Source organism: Amia ocellicauda, chromosome 13, assembly GCF_036373705.1.
Source record: "Amia ocellicauda isolate fAmiCal2 chromosome 13, fAmiCal2.hap1, whole genome shotgun sequence".
Classification (NCBI taxonomy): domain Eukaryota; kingdom Metazoa; phylum Chordata; class Actinopteri; order Amiiformes; family Amiidae; genus Amia; species Amia ocellicauda.
In genome coordinates this window covers 27,945,640-27,970,866 of record NC_089862.1, presented here as the reverse complement: position 1 = coordinate 27,970,866, position 25,227 = coordinate 27,945,640, and the positions used below count along the sequence as shown (strand labels likewise).

Below are 25,227 nucleotides of genomic sequence, written 5' to 3'. Positions count from 1 at the left end.
TAATATAAATATGCCTTACTCTTCCATTACAAAAAAACAACCAGTGTGATCCTTCCATTCATCTGCAGGAAGACCAGGTAACAGGTCCTTTAAGATCCCCTCCTCCTGCAGAGGCTTTCTTTTACATTTCCTAACCATGCAGCCATGAAGAGAGCTGTAACAGAGGGGCTGTACCTGATCAAGGGTGGTCTGAGACACAGAGTAGTCCTCAATGCAGAGCCTCTCCTTGCGGCTGCTGAATTCACTGAAGATCCTGCAGAGAGCACTCTCACCGCAGGGCAGCTGGTACTGCAGCGTGTTGTGATGCTTTTCTTTCAGTATACTACCGGGGAAAACGTCTTGCACAAAGTCCTCTACTGGCTTGAGCACAGGAGGAGACCCACCAACTCTCACAATCACAGTGTAGCCATCACCAAACCTGAAACACAAAAGCACATAGAAAGTACAGCTGAAAGGCATCTAAAACTTTTAAATTAGGAAACCTTAGTTACCTAAGCTGTTCCATATGTGCCCATCATAAGTGGGTTTTACATATTTCCAATTAACACAAACTGAGCATTCCCTATTTTAAACACTTGTTGTTTTTGCTATGTTTTTGGTACCTAATACTTTAGGTATATAATAAAACAGTAAGTAATTTAGTACACGACGAGCCACTTGTTATATATTGTTGACTGTGGAGAAAATTGACTGGCATTGGTCAGTTGATTGACATCTATGTGAGCCAATTATGCAAAGTGGTGCATTAAATTAAATAGCTATTTATCCAGTTTTGGACATTTTTATTTCAGATGTCACTAACTAAAATAAACATTGCCGTAATCAAATTAAAGAAGCTACAGAAATCTTTTGTACACTGGTTATGGTTCAGTGTTTTGTAGCGTCATAAATTTGACGACTCAAGGAATGTTTTATATTCTGATTTTCAGCATCCACTCTTTTCTCAGGATGAAAGACAAATCATAAATAATGAACAAAGAAATCTTGAATATTGTGATATTACAGTTTGAGTGTACTCAAGAGGGACTTTAAGTTTCTGCAATAGAAATGGTCTCTAGTTAATTAGATTCAAAACCTTTCAAAACTCCCTTGTACGACTAACTGTGGCACCAAGTTGTTAATCACAGTTGTTTTTCATTTTCCCAAGAAAATAATTAAGAAAAAGAAAGTCTGGGCTGATTAAAAGTTTTTCATAAATCAGGACCTTAATGTCTTTGTACTTCAGGCAATGCTCCCCACATGGTAGATCATGTTGTTCTTTAATTAGCGTGCTGTATTTCCATCTGAAGTTGAGTTAGTCTTGCGTGTAGAGAAATAAACTACTCTACCTTGTTATTTTGTCGTTAGCAGTCTTATGACCCTTTGTTTAATGGTAAATTAGTTCTTTAATGCAATATTTACTCATAAAAATGTCCAATGTGGGCACTAAGTACTACATGCAACTAGGACCCTACCCCATAGTAGTAATTAAATATTCAGTTAACACAGTATTTGCTCAGCTGTAAACCCACATGCAAACTTATGTCAGCTCCTACTGTGCTAAAGGAAATATCTTTCGGGTGAGTGAATCTGCATTGCCCCGCTGACTGCTTATCGCTCACTAAAGATATCAGGATAACTATTCCTTGTTGAATCCCATTTCCAAATCCAGTTTTATGTAATTACCTCCGATTAAGGCAAAGCTTAAAGATATTGGTAGAAAATGAAGAGTGAAGTTATTAACCTCCTACTGTCCTGCAGAAACCATTTAGTTAATTTAATACAAAGTCTGTAATCAGCTCTGTAAAGTCAGGAGGTTTAAATGATGTTTAAGGCTTTATTAGGGTGGTCAGTCCAGCTAGGATGTGGTCTGTGAGGTTTGAATAATATAATGGCTTTAAAGATTGCCCCTCTAGGAATTTGAAACTCTTTGACAGTGGGGTTTTAAATTATAGTATTATTTATATTAATTAAGTAATTCAATAAATATCCAATTATATCAAATATCTGCATGTGAAATTGCATTTAGAGTATTCATTAATCTTATGATGCCAATAGCATTACATTGCACTGAATAAATACTTCCTGTTTAAATATATCGTATCAGAAGATTTCCTGGTTGTATGAAAATTACACAAAACAAAAAGCTTGTTAAATATCATATTTTTAGAAATTCTTGCTTAATATTAACTAGAATAATGTTACCATATAATGCCATATAACAGTATTCTATTTCAATTTTTCATAATTTTGCATGTAATAGAAGTAAGAGTCAGGGGTGCACAGTTTGTTCCTATTTCTAGCGCACAACTTTTATCTGAGCAATTTTCCAACCCTTGACTCCTTTGTCATGGACAGATTACTCAACACTGTGCATGATTTTTCTATTACTCAAAGCATGTGGAATTTTAGTTTCCCTAGTGAACACCTGTACAAAAGTTCAGTACGTGTACAATTTTCTTGTATATGCCTAGACTATTATTATCTCTAAGATACTCAAGGTTTTTCTTTATTGACCTTTTAATACTGGATGACTTCTTTCTATTCATATCATCCTACATCACAATATTCCTTCATGTGTAGCTCTTTCAGATATACCAGAGTTCACAATAAATTAAGTTGTTAGGCACAATGCATGCATCTCTCAGGAATAAAACAATATGTTTGTTATCTGAGAAAATGCTATATTAGAATGGATCCCACTGCTGGAATAAATGCACAACCATACGGAATATTCCACGCCAGCACCCGTCTGCTTTGGCAGGTAATATACACCTGCTGGCAATCAGGGATTCACAGGACACAATGAAAACCCAGCACAGACACTTATTCTGTGCATTGTACCTGAAAGGAGGGCATTGGTGAGCCATTTAAGCTATGAGTAAGTGACTGGTTTGTCTTTTGTGATATTTGACTTTTGGATTGCATTTTTGATTGAGGTCTTGATTAGGTGGATGACCCTGGACCGGACTAACCCGAACATAATCTACAAGCAACTACTCTTCCTCCCAGCTCGGCATGCAACCCTTCTCTGGTAGTTAAATGTGGTGACCTGACTTCCTGGTCACAACCCCCCCAGTGCTACCATATATACATACATACATACACATACGTAACTAAGAAAGTATTACAACATATAGCATTTCAGCAGAGTCAAATTTCAGCAATAAATACATGAATAAACAAACAAAATAAATCCAATCATCTCTGAGCAGATTTCGGTTTTAGTCGAAAACATTTATTCGAAATCCACTTGTCAGCTGGATAATATAATGCTCATCAATTAGGTGACTTCTTAATTCTATAATGAATAATCCTCACCAGCTGAAATTGAAGCAACAACAAGATAAAGCAGGTCCTGATCTGAATGTGAAACACAGTGCTAAGTTTCTGCTAACAGAAAGCACAACGGCACATCTGCTGCTGTGCTGTTTATGTTTTTTTTGCTAAAATCGGTAATTGTTGAAAAATGTGTACAGCACAGGAATGATACAGTTTATATACAGTTAAAAGATGAATTTCAAAAGGTCAGACAAAACCATCTATATCTCCCCTGGGGGGGTGGGGGGTGTAGGGGTGTGAGGGGTGGAAGGATCTGAAGTCTTCTACCGAGCGAACACAGAGCCAGACCTGCCCATCTTTGATCAGACAGGAAGACTAATAGATCAAAACCCAACTCCCCGATGCCTCCTGTTATTGAAACCCTCCATGGAGTCACAGACAATGGAATATTGAGCAGCCTGATGCACATTTATGACTTAACCGCACCTGAACTGCAAAATTTCATGTTCGGTTACCTTTCAAAGGTTTTCATTTAAAAGTATTTGCTTTGTTAGAAAAATAAAAACACAACATCATAAACTCTGCAAAATACTACTTGGGGGGTATCAAATGCCGTAACATGCAGTTCCCAATTACATATATATATAAAGATACTTATGATTGATCTTAAAAACGTCAATTACATTATTTCATCAGTTCAGTTTAATTAATATACTCTAAGAAACAGAATGACATAGATAGTATTTGTAATTCTTTTTTCTTTTTGAAAATCTCGAAACATTCATTTTTTAAACCTTTGATCAGGGCATAATTCAAAATTATATCACAAAAGTAAACCAACTGTTAAATATCATCACAAAAAGGACAACGCTGGTCTGGAGAGAGTTTAAATAAAGTAATTATCAGTCTGAAAGTCATGAGTTAAAGGAATTGAGCCACTGTAGTGTTGAGTAGATGAATACAAAGAGATGAAGACAGAGAACCCAAAATGCTACATCAAGTCCAACAAAGAAAAAAGACATGTCACTGGTGCACATGCACAATAAGGCCTTTTAGGAAAGAAAATTGGAGATACTTACACAAAGAGTCAATATCTAAAGTAAAATATAGTTGATGCTGATTCTATGGGTTTCTTCGAAAACATCTAAAATACAAACTACATAGACTGACTGATTGGCCTCCTCCCTTTTGTGATGATCTTAATCTTCCACAAGCTTGCATTTTACACACCTTACTCCACAAACCAACTGACAGTATTTTCCAGGACTTTTTAAAACTCTTTAAAATACAAATAATACAACTCATGCGCTTAAAAATGATCAAAAGCCCATAAATATTGTATACTTATCTAACAGCTTTAAAGCAACACTCTATGGTGCAACTTCTCTGGGCAGGTTGCAGGTATTCGAGCTTAATCAATTATTATATAAATTGATCTTCACAGAGCAAAAATCTATAGAATGCCCTTTAGAGAAACTGGTACTTCTTGTCCTAGAGATGGCAGTATAGACAAATTAATGACAGAAGACAGGCCTTGAGAGAGCTTCAGGAGAATAAACAAACAAGCAAATGAAAGCGTAGATGAATGAACGAGTGAACAAATAAGGGATATAAAAGCCATGTTGTGTACTGAGAAGCCTGCCAGGAAATATTTTCTGGGGAATTATTTACTTAAATTATAGACACACAATAGGAAATCATGGCATTATAATGTTCCTGTGGTGAGAGTACCCTCAGCGAACTGTCCTCTGTAGGTTGATGGACATTTGTATGAAAAACAAAACCAACCAGATACACAAACAAACAAAACAAATGTATCAAAGGTTGACTTCAAAATTGCACACAGGTTGTGCCACATCTGCTGCTCCAAAACTCAGCAGTTGTGATAATTTGGCTGGCAATTTGAAACAAATTCAGGCAAACACAGCAGACAATTAATATATTTCAGAATGATATCAACCCAATCTGCATAATTGATGATCTAAATTAAATCCTTGTTTCTTTGTAAATAGAGAAAGATTAAATTTAAATAATTGAAAGTCACTGGAATGCACCAGGCTTTTTAAATGGCATACCCTATTCCACCACAGTCCCTGCACCATTGCACAGTTTATGTATTAATTTAGTTAAGAAAACCCCCATAAAAAACAAAGGAGACAGGCTTTAATTACATTTGCATTCATTAACATACCTATACCTCATGAAACATTAATTATGGAAGTTGAAAAGAAATACTACTGCTAAATAAGAAATTATTCTCAGTGTCAGCAAAAAGAGATCATAATGTAGTGGCAGTTTAAACGTGATATGCACTGCATTTAATATAAACAGGAAGCAGGGACGCTTACATTTTTAGTCTTCTATACTATGTATGACTCATATGTTCTAAAAAGGGGTTAGGATGCTATGTGGTAGTTTTATATTTTCCATCAAAGACGTTTACAGTGGTATACACACACACGGACAAGACTTAATTGACACAAGAAATAAGTCAATTATTTGTATTACTGCAAGGCGTATGTCGCCATATCACTTTGGTGGATAATGATTTAATACAGGAAAAATATATGCCAACAGTGCTCCTAATTTGAAATAACCTTGACATGTGTTGTCACATTTGAAGATTCATGCTGATACTAAGAATGCAATGAATAAGAGATCCAGAAAAGGGGAGCTTTCTCAGACATCAGGAGCATCTATTGATTTGTTTTTCCTTGTAATGGTTCGACCACCATATTTTCAAACCAGTAATATAATTTCACTGTACAATGAGGTCAGGAATGCTTGTAGCAAAGGTGAATGGTATTAATGAGGCTTCAGCTTCATTCACAATAGACTGGGCTAATCATGTTGGGGATTCAGAAACACTTATCTTGAGAAGAAATGTAAGGGATGTGACTATGTTAGTGGACTTGACGTTGTAAAAAAAGGCAAACTAAGGTGTTAGGAATGTAATGAGACTCATAGAATTCAAAGCATGGGGAGATATGCTATTATTATACAATGCATTAGTCTGACTGCCTCAGGAATATTTTAGGGCTGTAATGAAGGGTAAATTCCCACCTTACTGAATTAGAGTAGGCTTGCATTACAAAGAACTGCATCTGACTTAGACAAAACAAATCTGTCTATAACAGTCACAGTCTGAAATCGTTCATAAATAATAACAACACACAAATGACAAAGCAGTTATGGTAACACATTTTTTTGTTAAGAAAAAAAATATATATATAAAGAGAAAATTCCCTAATTTGTTTGTAGAAGAATCTTCCTATGTACAATCAATTTGCATTAATTACAAGGGTTTAGTATTTAACCTGCTGGTACTATTACTGTTACTAAATAATAAGAACAAGATCAAAAATATATAAGAATAAGAAAAAAAAAAAAAAAGATCAAGATTTCCATGTGAGTTACATATATGATTAGAATTCAAACTGGAATCAGTTCAAAGAACAGTGACTAGGCCTTAACATAATAATAGATTAAAGGAACCATATCAATTTTGTCTTGGACAGAGGAGGCTATGATTATAATTGATACAAGTATTCACAATTGGGAAAGGTATTGATAAAGATAACCCAGAGGACTCCTTCAGGATCACAACAGAGAAGTATGAGGATTTATGACTGAAAAGAAGAGAAACACATTCACACATAGGTGTTGGTGTCTAGAACAAGCAACCCTGCATTTGTGAATTTTGACTCCCTGGGATCCTTCAAAAAATGCCAATCAATAATATACAAACAACCAAATAAGCAAGATGGGCCAAATGGTCTCCTATTTTCCCTTCCTTAGTTTCTTCTGTCCATTTTTAATTTAAATCCGGAGCCCCCACTGTGTGTAATATAGCCTTCTGTGATGACAGGATATTGCTTTTTAGAATGTCAGCCCTGAAGAATGGATGATCAACATTGCTGACTGAGGTTATAGGTTGTGCGAAATGTCACATGAATATTTAGGAACTTTCCATCAGGTGCGGAATTTGAGGTCAAAAGAGAATACCAATGCATTCAACTTTATTGAGAAAAACCCATGGAATCAATCTGATTAACAAGTGGATTGTTTTTTAAATACGATCTTATTGCTGGTAGCTGGAGAACTCACTGGTAAAATGGGTAGCAGTTCTGGTTAAAGAAAGCTGGCGCGGAGTGCATAAGAATAGGATGACAAACAAGTTGATTTGTTTGTTGATATAGAAGGAATATAACACACTACAAGTAAAACGTTTGGAATCACACACAAATGTGCAGTAAAAGTAAATATATTGATTAAAGCACAACGGCCTTGACCAAATAGTTGAGCAATCCACCATTCACAAATGAACAATACTGAACTCAATCAAGGATTTGCATTAGGTAGAAAAATGCATTCTTGGTCAGAAAACCATCTGTCATCACGAGATTGTCAGGTTGGTTAAAGTCTTGCTTTGGTCCAGGTTTCAGTCTTTTAGTTCTAATATTAAACTCAAGAATAAATAAATCATCGTCTCCCTCATCAAGTAAATGCTCCAGCTAAGCTTTGGCAAATTCCAATAAATGGCTTTGCAACAGTGATGATAAATAACTGCCATGTTAGAAAGGTACATTTTTGCTTAAGTGTCCAACCTTCACCACAGTACATTAACAAGTACAAGTACCCTGCACATTGTTTTCAGCTGTAGATAATGTCTGTTCAAATGAAAGAAGGACTTGGTTTTCTCCATTGCCTGTCCTGGCAACCTCAGCGCTCACATTTAATATGCATCGAGCTTCTCTGTAATTAACTTGACAGGATTGTGAGACAGACCATGATAAATTATGCAATAGATTTATGAAAATACCTCAACACATTTTCTTATTTAGTTACAAGACAGTTATTCGTATTCTATTATATTCGTATTATATTATTCAAGAATTCATAGTCTTTGAAATGGTGTAATAATGGTACATAGGCATCAGTTGTGTTGTACGCACTGCCCCAGTGTCAATGCATTACATACCATTATTTTACTGATATGTTTTTAAATTTAGTATTCATATCCCTTGTACTTTATTCTGAACTTTTGACATTTACACAATCTGAAAGAGGAAACTAGTGAGTGTGCATTAATCTTTCATTTCAGTTTGCATAGCAAGTGGAACAGATCAGTGTTTACCATTCCTGTGTTTTACGGTCATTTCAAATCTTTGTTCCTTGTATACCTGTTTGTAAGTTCTCTTCGATCCCATTATTATGCCTTCTGGGATTACGGTTTGCCGTGCTAGCTAGTTTTTATCAACAACGTTTCTAAAAAGAAAATCTCTGCACTGATTACAAAGGAATGTGTTGGGAAAATAAATGAGTGTTCTGCAGTGCTCTGAAGCTCTTGCCATGTATTTCATCCATATTCCTGCCTGCCCCTTCAGCAATTAAATCACACAATACAATGGCTTACAGCCTTCTTTGGTTTCTAGAGGACCAAAAGTATGACCAGATAATGTGGCGTCATTGAAATGGGTACTAGCCTCCAGAAATCTTCTGTTTTGCATACAGGAGATACTTGTGTGTTGAACACATTGCATAAGAATTTGCAGTTTTTTGTAAATCAGTCCTTACACAGTTGTGTCCTATAGACTTCTTAAATATTTAAAGTTTCTCATTGTTTAAATCTGCTTGGCCCAGCAGTAAAATCTTAGTTTTCAAGTTAGTTATGTTACATTTTGAGGTTGATGGGGCACATCCGCCCCATCTGCAATGGATGAAAACAATTTTCAGTGGTTCTGTAATATGAACATTGTTAAAAGGCAATTCTCCCTTTATTAAGATGTATTCTTGTTTTATTGATGTATTGGAATATCTATTATCTTTCATTTATTTATAGAGACTGAATAATGAGAAACAATTAAATATTTTATTTTTAATTTCTGGAGTATTCTTATCAAGCTTCAGAGAAATAAAATGTAAATTATATATATGGCATTTATTTCTGTTGTCTCTACCTGCATTTAAAGCTGCAATTAGCGTTAATAAATGTTAATTTCTCAATTAAATAATGAAGATCTGCAGCAATTATTAATAAATGCCTGATTTGTGATTTAATTGAAAATTGGGCATGGATTAACAACACTAGTTACAACTTTAAAGGCAGATAGGTACATCAGAAAGTTGGCAGAATTAATAGCATATTTCTCCACTAAACCACTGCATTTAACCCATTGGGAGGTGATGGGTTAAAAGTACCATATGAATGTAATCAGAGTAATTATATCTGTCAATGTTATCAGTTTTAAATTGAAGATTATTTTGTCCTTATGTCTTCTTCTTTCTCTTTTACACCCATGTTTCTTTCTTTTTAAATATGATAAGAATATGACTATAATGAGGGTAACCATATGGCAATCAGAAATTCTTTTGACAATTATGTAAAAAAACATAAGCATTTGATCTGATTGTATTGTATGCATTAAATACAGTAATACTCTATGAGAAAATGTAAACAAGACACAGTAGTATAATGTAGTATACTATTGATTATATGATTAGTATTTATGCAATAGAAAAGTAAAATTCTGTAACTCACAATCTTTAACATTTTTCACTCATGCCTATAAAACAATGCAACGTGCAAGATGTAAAGGAGTAAAGGACTATTAATTAAAATGTAACACTCCCATAACTGATGAGTAACAGCTCTCTCTGCTCAACTACTCCCACATAACATTGTATAAATCAAATATCTGCTTTTTCTGATGTTGCAAAGAGACAATTAGGCAGCAGTTATGCTTTAATACATGCTCTCTGATGACTCTTGGAGTACAATGTTACTATGACATGTCTTAACATTCTCTTGGAAAAATTAACTCACATTTCTTACTGTCAAAATAATCAGATTTTGAATGATGTACCATTAGAGCACAGGGAAATGTGAGATGTACTTTGGCACAAACAATTTGATAATATTTAAAACGTTGGCTTTGATTTCATACATATGAGAACAAGCAACTGAACTTTCACACAACAGAAAATAGGTGTTATAAATGTCCTGCCACTGCTGTAAAAGACCGGGTGGCATTCTTCCAAAGCAAAATAACATTTAAACACCACACTGTTTAGATGCAAAACCTGTTGATTTCAGCTAGATCACTTTTTTTTTCTTTAGTCAGTCAACAGATGCTTTATTTGACAATCAATGTAATGCTAAGAACTCATAACATTTCCCCCTTTTTTAAAAGTGTACTGATAGATTTTGGGTTGATTGAATAGTTCAATCTATTCTGTTTGACATTTTGTGCTAGTTATATTCTAAAATGTATTCCACTGACAGTTATTACAGTGGCAAAAAAAACAAAAACAGAAAAAATGCAAAGACCATAATAACATACCTAGATTGGCAATTTTTGTAATACAACAGCTGTGCAGAACTGTGGCAACTCATAAAATCTGCAAAACCAGAACACAGAGCAGACAACCTTTGCTGTTGCTGAATCATTTAAAATACAGAACCTGCTAACACGGAGGCTCAATTTCCAATAAAGCTATATTTTCTCTCCATCTCACATGCAATTCAGGATGCAATTCAATTGAGTCGTGAATCTGTTTTATTTGCAATTTTCAACAAGGGTTTCTAAAATAATGTATTTGCCCCCCCACCGCCGCATATCAAAGCTTTATATTGTTAGGTCTGCAACTTGTAACTTACAGATACTGAAATAGAGTCTTCGGTGTGTTATACAAAATACTGGACCTTATATGGCTGTAGGTTTGTTGGTGACATCACAAATATCTATGATCTGAGATCTCGTACATGTGAAGGTGTTTGACATTTAGTGTACAGCAACTTGTTACTTAATATTTTCCCCAAGCTAGTAACATGCTGTCTCTACAGAGCGTTTACTGATCTGTTATGGTGATTGGATTGGTCCAATCTACCTTAAAGGGAGCCTTCTATGACATGGCATTTTTATTTTATTTTTGCCTGCATTTGCATTGAGGCTATGGTCTGTTTACCACAGAATATCAATGCTGTTGCTCATTCACTGCTGCCTTGCAGATGTGTCACTATGGAATTATAATGTGCAAAGCAGCAGGAGAGCAACAGGAAATCTGACCTTCTAGTTTAGTAATATGGTTCTCTGTATAAATACCGCAAATAAAGAATAATCTTATGGGAGTTAATAGTGCCGAGAGATTTTTTCCTCCCTGTTCTTTGCATTATTATTATTAAAGCGAGGCTACATTTTAAATGGATTTGTGCAAAGCATTTCTCATCCGCCCTGAAAAGTTGTTGATGATTTTTAATCCATAAAGGATATTCTGGGAAATACTCAAAGCTGTTTACTGCCAAGTGCGATTAGAAAGCTTTATTATTTTATTTATGTATTATGTGAGCAGAAACATCCACTGAAATGGGTAACTAAACATCTGAAAAATGTAATTAAATGATTCATAGATGTAGTATTCTGAGGCCCTTATTTGTTTTTTTTAGATCTACATTAAGATTTTAATTTATTTAATTGTATCTTACAGTAGCATGTATAATGCCATTTTCACACATTTACACAGAAAATACACCTTAATCATCACTTATTAAAATAACCTAATGTCTGATCCCAATTGAATAAAGAATCCCTCCCCCTCTGTTTTGGGGAAGCTTACAATTAAGAAGAAAATTATGAGGATTTAGAGCAGTGTTCTGTCAACATAACAAGTAAAAAACAAACATAAAATGACTATCTCCATAATGAGCACATTAATACAGAAATACTGTCTGTTTACTGAGAGTACAGAACCTGGGCTTCCTATTAGCAGGTTTACAGGATTAAAAAAGATGACTGTTTGTGTGATGTATTGTGCAGACCGTATCCCATGATTCCTGTCGTGTACCAAGGTAGAAATGCTTACAATAGAGGCAACAAAGCTGGCAACTGGGATCAGTTACTTAAGGGATTGGGTCCATAAGGAAGCATGCTGAATTTTAACAGAATTGTGAAATTACGGTTATACAATATACATGAGAGAAGAGAGTGTAACTGAAGATGAACATGTAAAATAATACTCCTATTTCTAAGGAAAATTATTTTCGTTAAAGTATCATATTACTTTGGCCTTAAATATTATCATTATTATTATTATTATTATTATTATTATTATTATTATTATTATTATTATTATTTAGTTATTTAGCAGAGACCTTTATCCAAGATTACTTTAACATACACTAAAATACAATGTTCAATATATGCACACTGTTACACAGGTAACACCATCACTATAAAACATATTGTATGCATTACATTCAGGTATAATAGAAGATCAGATTGGTGTAAAGGTGTCGTCTAAACAGATGCATCTGAAGAATGCATGAAAAATTGGTAAAACACAGTGCAGCTCTAATGCTCAAGGGCAGCTCATTCCATGACTGGGGCTCGAGAAGAGAAAGCCTGGGCACTTGGACACCTGAGGGGAAGCATGACTGATCGTCCTGTGGAAGATGAATGGAGAGGGCAAGAGGGTAGAAAGGGAAAGACAAGAGACTGGAGACAGGAAGGAGCAGCAGGGTGCAGGGAGTGGTATGTGTAATACGGGCAGTATGAGGTAGGCAGTGTGAAACAGAGGAAGACAAACAGCAGGATTGCGAATAAGGGGAAGAGGGCGAATAACCGAAGCAGGAAGGCCAACAAGTAGAGAGCTGCAGTAGTCCAATGCTGATAGGACAAGCACCTGGACTAAAGTCAAGGGGAATGCAGATAGAAATACAGTACAGGAACAAGAGGGGATGCAGATAAGATCAGATTTAGAGAGTTTAAGATTCGAGTAATGCAGATCCATCCAGGATGAGATGGCTGTGAGGACATGAGATGAAACACCAGAATTAACAGAGAGAAAAGAAGGAAGCTCTGGGCATCATCACCAGATATGGTAAGAAAATAATATGTAAGTATATGTGTTTAGAAGCATTTCATGTGATGCATTCTCATTGGTTATATATATATCTCAACAGAAAACACAGAACTAGTTTTTTCCAAACATACCTGCAACTCCTATAAAACTCACTTCATAACTCACCATGTGAGATACCCACTGACTTTAAATCAAACCACAGACATACCTGTCAGATTTAACAAGCATTATCTAGAAAAAACAAAACTAAGTCACCAGAGGACATTTTAACTTGAAATTCATCAGGAGATTCAGAAAAAATTCAGGAGATTCAGAGAGCTTGTCATTTTGAGGTTGATACTGCATTAAAATACTCAGGTTTTCTCTGGTCTTAGAGGTCAGCTCAATATGTTGTTATATGTCCTGTAATGTGTATCACAAATTCAACTTACCTACCATTATAATAGAAGGCTGGACAATCTACAATAATGTAATCACACCCTTTCTATTCTAGTTTTCAGAATGTATGTATTTTTCTTTATTTTTTTAATCTCAGCTATGATATACCTTTAACTCAGATTAACAATTTGGGCTCAGAAATGGTGCATTGTGTTTCAATATACAATAAACAAAAACTGGAGGAAATTCATAGCCAAATGAAAAACTTGAAAACATAAGGGGTTATTACTAGTTCAATGTGATTAACTACTCTTAACACCTTTTTGAGAATCTTGTTTGTCCTGAATTCATAGCATAAGTCTTTGACCACATTTTATCTTGTGTTTGGTCTCAATTTAATCAGGGGCTTTTAAATGTTGTGGTTTTCTATTCTGCTCCATTCAGCTCCAAAGATAATTTTAGCACCCCAGGTCTTTCACAGAACCAAATAAATGTGTCTTGTAAATCCAGGCTAAATGAGGCAGAAACATTGCGAATGAATACAACCTTAGTAGCAAGAAAACCTTACCTGCTCTTTAAATGCTGAATACTTCCAAGGCACTTAAATTGCCCATTCACCATGATTGCCATTCTTGTACATAAAGCTTCACATTCTTCCATGCTGTAAAAGAAGGTGAAAAAAAACTGTGAATTGATTACAACACAACATGAAAATAAAGCTAGATGCCACTCAGTAATGATAATTTTGAAAGTTTGTGAGTTGTAGTGGTATTCTTCCTGAAGGCTGATTGTATTAAGTGAGATACTGTATTACAAGTGCCTGTGGCTCAAGATATTTAGGTCAAGCAGTGCCATGCTAACCCTGTACTCCATTGTAATTACTGTCACAGAAGCTCAGCAGAAGGAAGCCTCACAAGTGATGGATATGGTGTGAAATTGAATCAACTCACCTGTGTGACAGGAAATCAGCGAACACTACAGCTAAAAATATGAGATTGCTTCATCACACCAAAAAGCTTACAACATAAGCAGATGCACAAGGGAGATCAGAGGATTAAGAAAGGAGAGACACTGTGGAAAACATTTCAGGAACAACACAGGATAGTTTGTGAAATCAAGGATAAAATGGTGTCTGACTTGGAATCTCTATTCTACAGAAAATATAAATAATTCAACTTTAACCAAGAAGCACAAACATAAGAAACAGTTAATTGTTCTGGATGTACTAATTCACAGGTGAAATTATGGTGTCTTGGAAATGGGAAGCTTTACCCAAGTGAAACCCAAGTATTTTTAATATGCATACAACAGTACATTTTGCAGAAGCTTAATGTGAATACGAGTATAGTGTTATTTATTGAATAGTGCAGAACACCGAAAATGTTGAAACAGTATCACATTGGGTGACAATTCAAGCAACACTCAAACACAGGGATCAAGGCCCTGTTTTAGAGCCAAGTCTGAGTTACACAACATATAAAACTTTTCTATTTACATATTGTTTTGTTTTTTAAGGCGGAGCAACCTATTGCTGTAGGAAGTACTACAGTGAAACAATTCTGATCAGTTTGTAAGACATGGGTTTATGTGGCAAAGTATGAGTGAGTTTTTATTTATATTGTTTTGTATTACGATTCAGTGCATGGCTTAGGTAGTTTCCATATATATGGAAAAAGACGTTCAGCTAGATTTTAAAAAGGTGTAAGTCTTGTTGTGTGCAAATAACAGCATTTGCGCTCCACTAAGTCCTCCTTTACATTTTTTGACCATCAATATATTATTACAAATATTCTCGCAAACTACCCTGGATTATATCATGTATTCTCATTTTACTATACAATTATGCATATCAGAACATATATGTCACCAACAGTATTATTTACATTCTCAACTTAAACATTCTTATATCCAGCTGATTCATAAATAAAGTGTTAACCCTTGAAAGTGTGCATTAATATACATTAACTGTATTTACATTAATTTATGCATTTAGGGCTTGCAAACGATTGCTGAAAGTAGTTAATCTGTATGTTAGTTGCATTGGTCTTGAAAAAAAAACAGAAACCTGTATTTGTTCACACATTACTCTTACCTGCAGACAAAAATTACAGTTATTACCCAATATCTCCAATAAATCAAAACACACACATAATAATTTGTCTGGTGGTGTTCTGTCTTCACTTCCATTCACTGCAAATCTGAGTGCACGTGTCATTTAAATAATGTGGTTCATTGCAAATTAGCTGAATTAATGGGACGTACACTTGGTTCCACCTGGCGCAAGTTGCAGCTGCATTGCCAGGCGTAGAGGCCTGCGATCTCTTAACATTTTTGAAAATCGCAGGGCGAGCGTAGCATTTGAACGCACGTACGGTGAGATTGCGCCCTTTTTAAAAACCAGCTGGAAGTCCATGTAGAACAAAGTGTGCCTGCCAGACATTTTGATTGGCTTATATTATTTATCATTTAATTACAGTTGTACAGTTACTTTTTTAAGGTTTTATTTTATTATAACACATTAATAGACTACAATAGACTAGGATGAAGAGTTATAAAGGCAATGTTAAAATTGCATTGACAAGCGGTAGAATGGATAGCCTATTGGGGGAAAATAACATTTCAGTTTTGCTGCTTCCAATAAAAACATTCTGCTTTGTTTGTAATATATTACATTTAATAAATGTTATCAGTAGATTTCCATAATACCAATTATGATGATTATGATTAATACTTCTACTGCTGCTGCTACTATTATTACAAATAACAGCTTCTAATAATGAAAAAGCTACCTCTATGAGTACAGCAACCTTATTCGGTTTAAACACATTTTATTCTTCCATCCACATTTTTACAATGTTTTATGGATAAGATTAGCTTTCAAACAGCTGGTGTTTAGATGATGTCAGACAGGAACTGCATCATTAATTAACTTGATGTTCCTGATCCTACACCAGATGTTCCTCAGATGAACTAACACATATGTATACACCTATATATGTATATTTAGTTAAATAGGAAATGAGTTTAAAAGAATCGGCAACTAAACCAACACTCATCTACCTGTCACCTCATTGAAATGTTATGGGATGAGCTTGACAGATGAGTGAAAAAGAAGACCACAAGCAGCTTACATATGGTCTCGGGGGTGATTAGAGAAAAACTGACATAAACAGATGGCAGTACACCACTGATGTGATATGACACGAATGCCTAGACAATGTGCAGGTTTGAATGCTACCAAGGGGAAACATTTTGATGAGATTTGATGTTGCATTTTCTTCTGAGAACTTTTTTTTCACATGAATCCATATTTATACTGATACTACTTTTTCATATTTTTACCATCAGTCTGGATTTGGAGGTATTGTGTTTTTATTTTATGTACATACTGGTACAAGAAAAAATAATATTCTAATGCAAATACATCACACCCATTTTTGTCCAGTCATTAGTAACAAAGTCTGGTTTGAACCTTTTTTTATTGTATTTTTGAAAAATTTGACAATTGTGCAAGACTGAATAAATGCTGTTTTATTCTGATTAATTTGTTGACCTACTTAACAGTAGTTAAATCTTAATATTTTAGCTCAGTGTTTTATTAATTTTTTTAAGTATTTTTGTATGGCCCTGGCCCTAATCCTTATGTTCAATTGTAGCAATAATCCAACTAGCAACCTAATGCAAACTTCTGTACAACTAAGATAAGGTAATGCACCCAAAGTTTATCCCCATCTTCCATAAGGAACAAATATCATATTATCATATATCATATTACAACACAAAGGATGAATATAAAAAAGGGGCCAGGTGAACGCGAGTGAAAGACTAATCACTGCAAGTCTCGGGATGGGAATGACCCTTGTGTGTGCGTGATGTGTCACTAGAACCCCATTAGTTGGGGTGACGCAGCACCCAGTACGTTACAGTGGGAATTTAACACAACACCCTCTGATTTAAAAAGGATAAACAAAAACCATGAAAATCTGGAATTATAATTATTATAATTATTATTATTATTTTCTAATATGGTACTGTATCTATCAATTTACCAACAGTTCGTCACACTATAATACAGTGGTAGAGAACTGAAGATGAAATCTGGAAATTATCATTGGACAAACACGATGTCAATATTGTATTCTGGTTGTTGATTGGTAAAGACATCCTCCCTTGGAGCATCATTTTACGTGTTTTGGCCAATAACAGATTAGCATGAAACAAATGAAGTACATTAAACTGGTATAACGAGATCCTGCCCTAAGAAGGACAGCAGGAGCCTGTCCTCTTCTGCCCCCCACCACCACTTCACACAGCCTGCCCTTCCCCTCTGCCTGCAGGTGTTGCTGTTGAAGCATTTTAATCAGAATAATGGATTTTTTCCAAAGAAGAGAACAATTATTTTATAAATGATACTGAGATTTGGTAATGGCTTATTTAAACCAAAAACAACCTCCTCTACCTCTATGGATCAGCCTCCTCTGATATATACAGAGAGAGAGAGAGAGAGAGAGATATTGTGTGACAGGTGAGTTTATTCATGGACAAGGGCACCTGTCGACTCCTTATTTGCACTGAATGGCTGCTGTAACCCTTATAGCATGTACAAACACTCGATAGATCTCATTAGATAGTCCATCCTTCTTAATTCTTTCCTTGTCAAACAGTGATTTGTGGCAAGCCTAATTTACTAAAATATGTGTAAAACTAAAGAAAGGAAAGCCTTCATTAATCAACATATTTCCAGAACAGTGGAGAACAGTTTGTTGTATTGATATAAAGGAACTCTGGGAATGACATCACACTGAAAACAGCCTTGATTACTACCCATATATTATATTTTAATTTAATTTCATTTAAAATTTTAAATTGTACACATTTTTCCAAATTAAATTTAAAAGCTCTTTCTTTTGCATAATCCCTTTTATTTATTATAGATTTTGTACACAGATGAAAACCCACCTATGTGATGTTAAGATGACAGATCTCCCATCTTTGATTATACTCAGAATACAGTCCCACAGGAAGCGGCGAGCTTTAGGGTCCATTCCAGTTGTCGGTTCATCCTGAAACACACACTCTAATAAACTACTGTGCAGAAAAGGGAATTTGTTATAATGTATCACCATTTACAATGTTTGAAGGCACCACCTCTGTAACAACTATTATACTAAGAACATGAGGGACAATCAAACCCTATTTCAGATCTCTTTACTTTTCTGTAATTTCTCCTTTACAAGTACTGTTCAAAGATAGGTTTTGTATAAATCCTGGTTATACATGAAGGCACTGGGTATATTTTGGACAGGCCAAATTAATTTAAAGGATGACTGCACGCAAACCTACCCCGAGGGTATGCTGTCTGCCGACAATTACAAGAAAAAACATACCGTGTTCTTTCTCTCCTGCTTCTTTCCTAAACACTCGGAATGCTTCATGTTAGGTTAACCTGGGTCAAGTTTATCACAGCTTTGCATCTCAAAGTAATTTGTAGCACTGTGAATATGAGATAAACATTTTCCTGCTTGAAAACAACTTAAACTGCCTTTGGAATCCTTGGTTTGTTAATTGTGGCATTTTACTTGTTGATAGACATTTTCCTTAGTAAACAGGATGAATTACACCTTAAAAACAAAACAAACAAACACAAAAAAACCCTCAATGGAATAGGCACATACGAGACAAAGATGTCCTAAAGGATTGCAATTTTTTAAGAGCCATACTATTTTGTGGAAATAATTTGTCTTTGTGGTTAAGCCATTAATAAATATTGAATTCTAGGTGTTTCTGCAAAAAGCCACAGGAAATGGTGTGGAGATTGTGTAGAAGAGGTGTACCATTTATTAAAATGAGATGTACTAAAGCTGCCAGCCTTAGCGACACTTTCAATTGCATCAATTAGTTTGGAAAGCATATTCAAACTGTCGCAATCAGCAATCCTTTCAAAGGAAATGTGCTTACTAGTTGTGCTTAATGCTTTTTTTAGAAGAATGCATAGTTTTCTTCCAAGCATGCTTGAGCCTTAACAATTCTTTCAAATTTCAGGTTTTCCATCCTGTTGTGAGCAATAGACTGTACACATACACCTTTAAAACCTCCTGTTTATTATGAGAAATAGAATATTCTATAATTTATAGAAATAGAAAATATACCCTTTCTGCGAATGTCAAGGTGGTTTGTGATTCAAAGTTAATAATCACAAATATTGCAGCAAAGTATCACAGGTCAGTCCACTACTTTATTTTTAAGAACAGTCACCTATTAAACCAGCTGAACGAAATATGGAAATGGTTGACTATGTCACTGGTATACAATCCAACTCCGCCTACATGGAGGAGTGCAATAACCAGCCTGATTTCATCAGTTGGCAGTCCTTGGATCACTTAATTATTAATGGACACCAAACGAGCATGATGGGTCGAATGGCCTCCTCTCGTTTGTAAACTTTCTTATGCTCTTAACTATCTACCATTGTAACATGATTAACTTTGTCACACTGCCTTCCAAGTAACCGATTAGCTTGCCTGCAACTGTTTTGATCCTGCTGGGTTTGTGACGTCATCTGCTGGATCTCTATAAGGACCAGGGCAGTGATTGAGGGAACCTTCTGTGTTCTCAAGACCAGGCTGGAGTATTGTAGTAGGTCATGCATATCAGACTAAACACAGTTCAGTTGCCGCTATTTTTTTCTTAAATGATCTCTTTTTCTTATTTTGCGACTCTGCACAACAAAGACAATACTTGCGGTATGTCTGTGCTGTGACTGGTCTTTCTTAGTACACATATCTCTTAATCTCTTGGGTATTAAGAATGGCTCAGGAACTCAACATAGACAATGAATATTGTTTTAATTAAACACTGGGATCGTCATCTTAAAGATACCAATGGATATAAATGCAGAAAGGTCTTGCTGTAGTCACTCAAACAGCTCCACAAGCTGCGTCTTTTACAAAGTGTAGTACCATTCATCCAAACTGCCATATAATATTCATCATTTCAGGAAAAGGTCAGGGCTTTCATACTGTACTATTAATTAATTCTCTCAAGAACATATTGTTATATTTCAAACAACCCACAGGTCATACCAGGAAGATCACAGGAGGACACCCAATCAGGGCCATGGCAGTAGAGAGCTTGCGTTTGTTTCCTCCACTGTATGTGCCGGCAGACTTATTGGAGTATTTGACAAGTCCCAGTTTCTGGATTCCCCACTCAGCCACCTACAGAGGAAAAATCTTGGTAAGTACTGGTTCATAGAAGATACACAGCTTTGAAATTCATTTAACATATTTTTGAAAATAATTATTCTTCTATTATATAATCATACTGAGCACATTACAATATTTATTATGAAATCTTTTATTTAAGATTAAATATCCCCCAGCTTTTTATAAACCAGCAGGGAATGAGGCTTTTGACCACAGAGCAGGGATTAACAGAAGCCTTTCTTGTACAGCAGAGGGTGATCAAACAGCCACTCCTACAGTAAGTCAAAGGCTGTGGGTCAGGAGCCATGGCTGGTTTGTTCCTTGATCACAGTGTTCTCAGAGGCGGATAGAACAGGCCATGCTACTGTAGGGAACACTGAGGAATGCAAACAGACTCACTAGATGCATTGATCCTGGCAGTGCCTTAAATAACATAAAATTACCAAGTGTTCTGGTAAGAACTGTCTTCCAGAAACCTCATATACTTTCGTCACCTAGTTTCTAATATGCAACCCTGAGAAGATTTTGCATTGCATCATAATATACAGTTTTGAACTGAAATGAAAAGTAACAATTTAATCAAATTATGAATAACTGTAATCAGTCATGTTAATGATTAACCCTGAAGTTCCATTAACACCTGCATTCTAACTGCAGTAATTGTGAGATTACTCAATACAGTTCTCACTTCAGGAAATACAAATGCATAACGAATGAACACATTTCACATTTTCTAAATTATATATATATATATATATATATATATATATACATACATAGATGTGGACAGCAATTAATACATAAAAAGAACCAATTAAAATGATAATATTTGAATTCCACCCATACAACTATTATTACTAAAAGAAACAGGTTCTGAGCAACAACAAAAGTAATGCTGGCTGCAGGGAAGACATTTTGATTCTACTATGAAGATCACATCTTTAGAATAAATGATATCACTCTCATCCTCTGGCTGAGATGGGATATGTTGCTGAACTGCAACATTGGCATGATTGGAAGGTAACTAAATTGCTTAAAAACAGACTTTTTTCACATAAGCAAGCACTAAAAAGGATTAAGAAACCTGAAGTATACAACTGACACAGCTGAATTTTAACAGAAATAAATACATACATATATAGATAGATAGATAGATAGATAGATAGATAGATAGATAGATAGATAGATAGAATACATATGCCTTTATTTGGTCATATTTGCAAGTTGTCAACAATATTAAAGAAAAATAAGGAATGGTTTAGATACTGTTTTGTGTATTTATATTACATTCTTATTATTTTGGTATTGTTTGGCACCTCTCTGTGTAAATTAACTCAGGTTTGAATGACTCAACAAGCAAGTTATGACAATACTGAATTTAGTTTTCTGTATAATAATAGTAACTTTAAATTATACATATGAGTATTGTGGTTTAAGTTGTTTAAGAAATTTGTTTTCAAGTGTTAAAAAGTTACAGCGTTATACTTCCCCTTCCTTAATAACTGTGACTTAATGAAACTCACAATGGTGAGGTGCAAACTGGGGTTATTTTCAATCCCAATGTGTGCTTGAGGTCAAAGATCATTAACATGAAGAGGGGTCATAATACTGACACTTACAAAATATGGAAAAAGAGGAACATACAATCCCCTCATCTCACAAGCCACACAAGACAGAAGATAATACATTGATCATTTTCATATAATCGTATGTATCCCCAAAACTGCAAAATATTCATGCCTGGATCAACTGCGTCTAGTGGTGCACATATGTACGGTAGGGTCTGGACGAACACATTAATAATTAGTAATTATTGTGTCATGCTCCGGTAGTTCTTTTCAAATAAAAATGCTGGAGTATAGGAAAAGTAGCAAAACCATACACTCCATATGAAGTGTTAATTTGTCCTTTATGTTGAACCTCATAAACTGCAAGAAAATATCATAAGTAATCTGCAAGCATTTTTCCATTTAATTAGTGTAATGAATTACAATAGCGATTAGGTGTACACAATGTAATGAGATTACTACTTAAAAGTTCATACATATATTATCGTTTTTCCTTTATGTGGGAAAGCAGTGATTCTGGGTAAGAGGTGTTTTATGCCTCATAATCTCCCTAAAGGTATGTCTTCGGTGACTTTGGACAGATATTCATCTTGTAACTAACAGGAGCTTAATGATCTGTGGTCTTGTTAGTGTAGTGTCGCATTTATCTTCATTTTAACCACAAACATTCTTTGATCGGATATCAAAAACCTTTTGCTATCCATGGACACAGATTAGAAGACATTAAACAGGTTATTCCTCTGTATTCTGTGATGCATCAGTTTCGGGGAAAAGCGTAGAAAAGATCACTCTTTTTTAAGGTGAAGGGAGAACAAATGTATTTTTTCCCCAATAAACTTTATTTATACATGTTAGGCAGAAAATGTACCCAGGAAACTGTTAATCATATATAATAAGAGGCAGGGCTGTAGGATCTCTCTTAAGGAGGTATTAGAAAACAACTTACCATCTTCACTTCATTCTCAGGAACCCCACGGAGACGTGCATAAAATTCCAAGTGCTCCCGTCCGGTCAGGAGGTCATCAATGGCATCAAACTGGGGGCAGTAACCCATGTTCTGCTGCACTTCTCTCATCTGCGTTAGTATACTTTAAAAAGATGAATCGAGTTCAAATATTAAACAAATAATAAAAAGTATGGTATGTTGTAATTACGCACCCTCCTCCAATGTGTTAACAACAAAACCCCAAAATCTAAGGAAACAATTAAAAAGTTCCAAATCACTTGGCACTAGTAGCCTACATACAGTAGACTGAAGCCAACAGGTACATTCAGTTATTGCACAGCCAATTGTAATACAGAATTATTTAGACTGCTATAGCATAGTTATGTAAGTATTTATAGACCATTAGAACTATATTAATTCCTTATCTGAGTTATGGTGTGGTGGGGCTCCACTCATATAATGAGCCTGTGATGATAAAGTCATTCCTCTTGGTTTATAACTCTTGTGCAAATCTCCTGTGCTTATGGTTGTGTGTTTCGGTAAACTACGATTTTTTTATCTGTCTGGTTCGGGCTTCGAGGCTTAGATACTCCAAGGTGTGCTAGAGATCAAAGATCTGAGGTCCATCCATTATACTACAGTGGAGCTCAGACTTGTATCAGGCTTATTATTCTGCATGGAAGATCAAATGCTGGAATATATTAGTTCAGGGAAGAGCAGCTATTGTTCTTGAGGTCTTCCATTTGGTGCCGAGCTCATAACTGTCAATCACGGGGAGAATTCATTACAGTCTTGTTTATTGTTATCTCTGGATTATTTCCCTCACACAAGGCTCAGAGGCTGACATATTTCTGAAAGTTGAAAGAAGTTTTCGGAACTTCTTTAAAAAGACAGGATCTTTTCCTTGGTGCCGTAGAAACATTACAAACCCAGATTTTCACATTTGTGTCTCACTAATTCCCCCACATTGATTCTAACACAAAAGCACTCAATTGCCAGTCCACTGCAAAGAGTTTCTAGCAATGCAATTAATCAAAGCTTTTCAGTGCTTTATAGCATGTAAACACACACACAAACAATCTCACTTCATAGAGAGTAAAAATTAGAATGATGTAACAAAAATAAAACCCATTACAATCCATTGTTCATACTCTACTGATAGTCCCACTGGAATATGCAGACAGCACTAATGATATGCTAAAAGTGTGTGGGTGTTCTTTTTTATTCCTTCTCCTAAAGGTATAACTGATTGCCTTTGATCTCCTTTACCAATGTTAATTAAAATGTATAACTGCCATGAAATTTCTTTTTTGTTTCCACCAATGTGTTTGTCTAACAGAAAGTAAATTACCAGATGCACAAAAGAGCAACACTGCAACAAAACAATGGTGCAAAACTGTTGTTTGATTTTGTAATAAGTCTTGCTTGTAAGCCTTAAGATCTTGCTGTTCTGGGACTGAACAGGTGTATAATGGACTGGCGATAAATGAGTAATTGGAAATGATTCCTCGTACAACCATTGTTGGAGCATAATTAAGTGGAAACATTATTTATTATCTTAGAAAAAAAGTTACATCTGGGTAAAAAAGAAAACATGCTCTGAATACAAGCTGCTAACTAATGTCTCACCCCAAAGGAACATAAAAGGAGCAGGCGGGAAAAGCAAGGTGGCAGGAGCCATACATTCTTGCCGAAACTTTCACAGGTAACGTGTGAACACGTGTGTGGGTGCCTGTGTGGCCTGCGCAGGGCATTCTCCATTATGAAGACAAATCTGGGGCTCTTAATTATGATGAGTGGGTTTGTGGAGAAGCAGTCGGTGTTCCTCACCTGTATCCATTTAGAAACGCCTCCCCACTGGAGACTGGAATGTCCCCTGTCAGCATCTTGAAGGTTGTTGTTTTTCCTGCTCCATTTATTCCCAGCAGACCAAAGCACTGTTGAAAAGAATAGTCAGATATATGATCCCATACTGCGATACTAAACACTTTATGAAAACCACATGATT

General features: G+C 35.4%; 1 protein-coding gene and 1 long non-coding RNA gene across 2 annotated transcripts in view; one reads left to right on the top strand and one right to left on the bottom strand.

The window, feature by feature from the left end:
• LOC136766688 (phospholipid-transporting ATPase ABCA1) overlaps nt 1–25,227 on the bottom strand; it is a 287,811-nt gene that overhangs the window by 3,222 nt on the left and 259,362 nt on the right. Inside the window, exons 44-49 of the mRNA XM_066720398.1 lie at nt 25,050–25,156; nt 23,220–23,361; nt 20,583–20,717; nt 18,460–18,563; nt 14,069–14,161; nt 175–418 (exon numbers count right to left, since the gene is read on the bottom strand). Of these exons, the coding sequence (XP_066576495.1) occupies nt 175–418; nt 14,069–14,161; nt 18,460–18,563; nt 20,583–20,717; nt 23,220–23,361; nt 25,050–25,156 (825 nt within the window). The remainder of the gene's footprint in view (nt 1–174; nt 419–14,068; nt 14,162–18,459; nt 18,564–20,582; nt 20,718–23,219; nt 23,362–25,049; nt 25,157–25,227) is intronic.
• LOC136766689 (uncharacterized) lies at nt 20,117–23,314 on the top strand. The gene is made up of 3 exons (XR_010821767.1): nt 20,117–20,243; nt 20,576–20,736; nt 23,240–23,314. It is a non-coding gene; the product is annotated as an uncharacterized LOC136766689 (long non-coding RNA).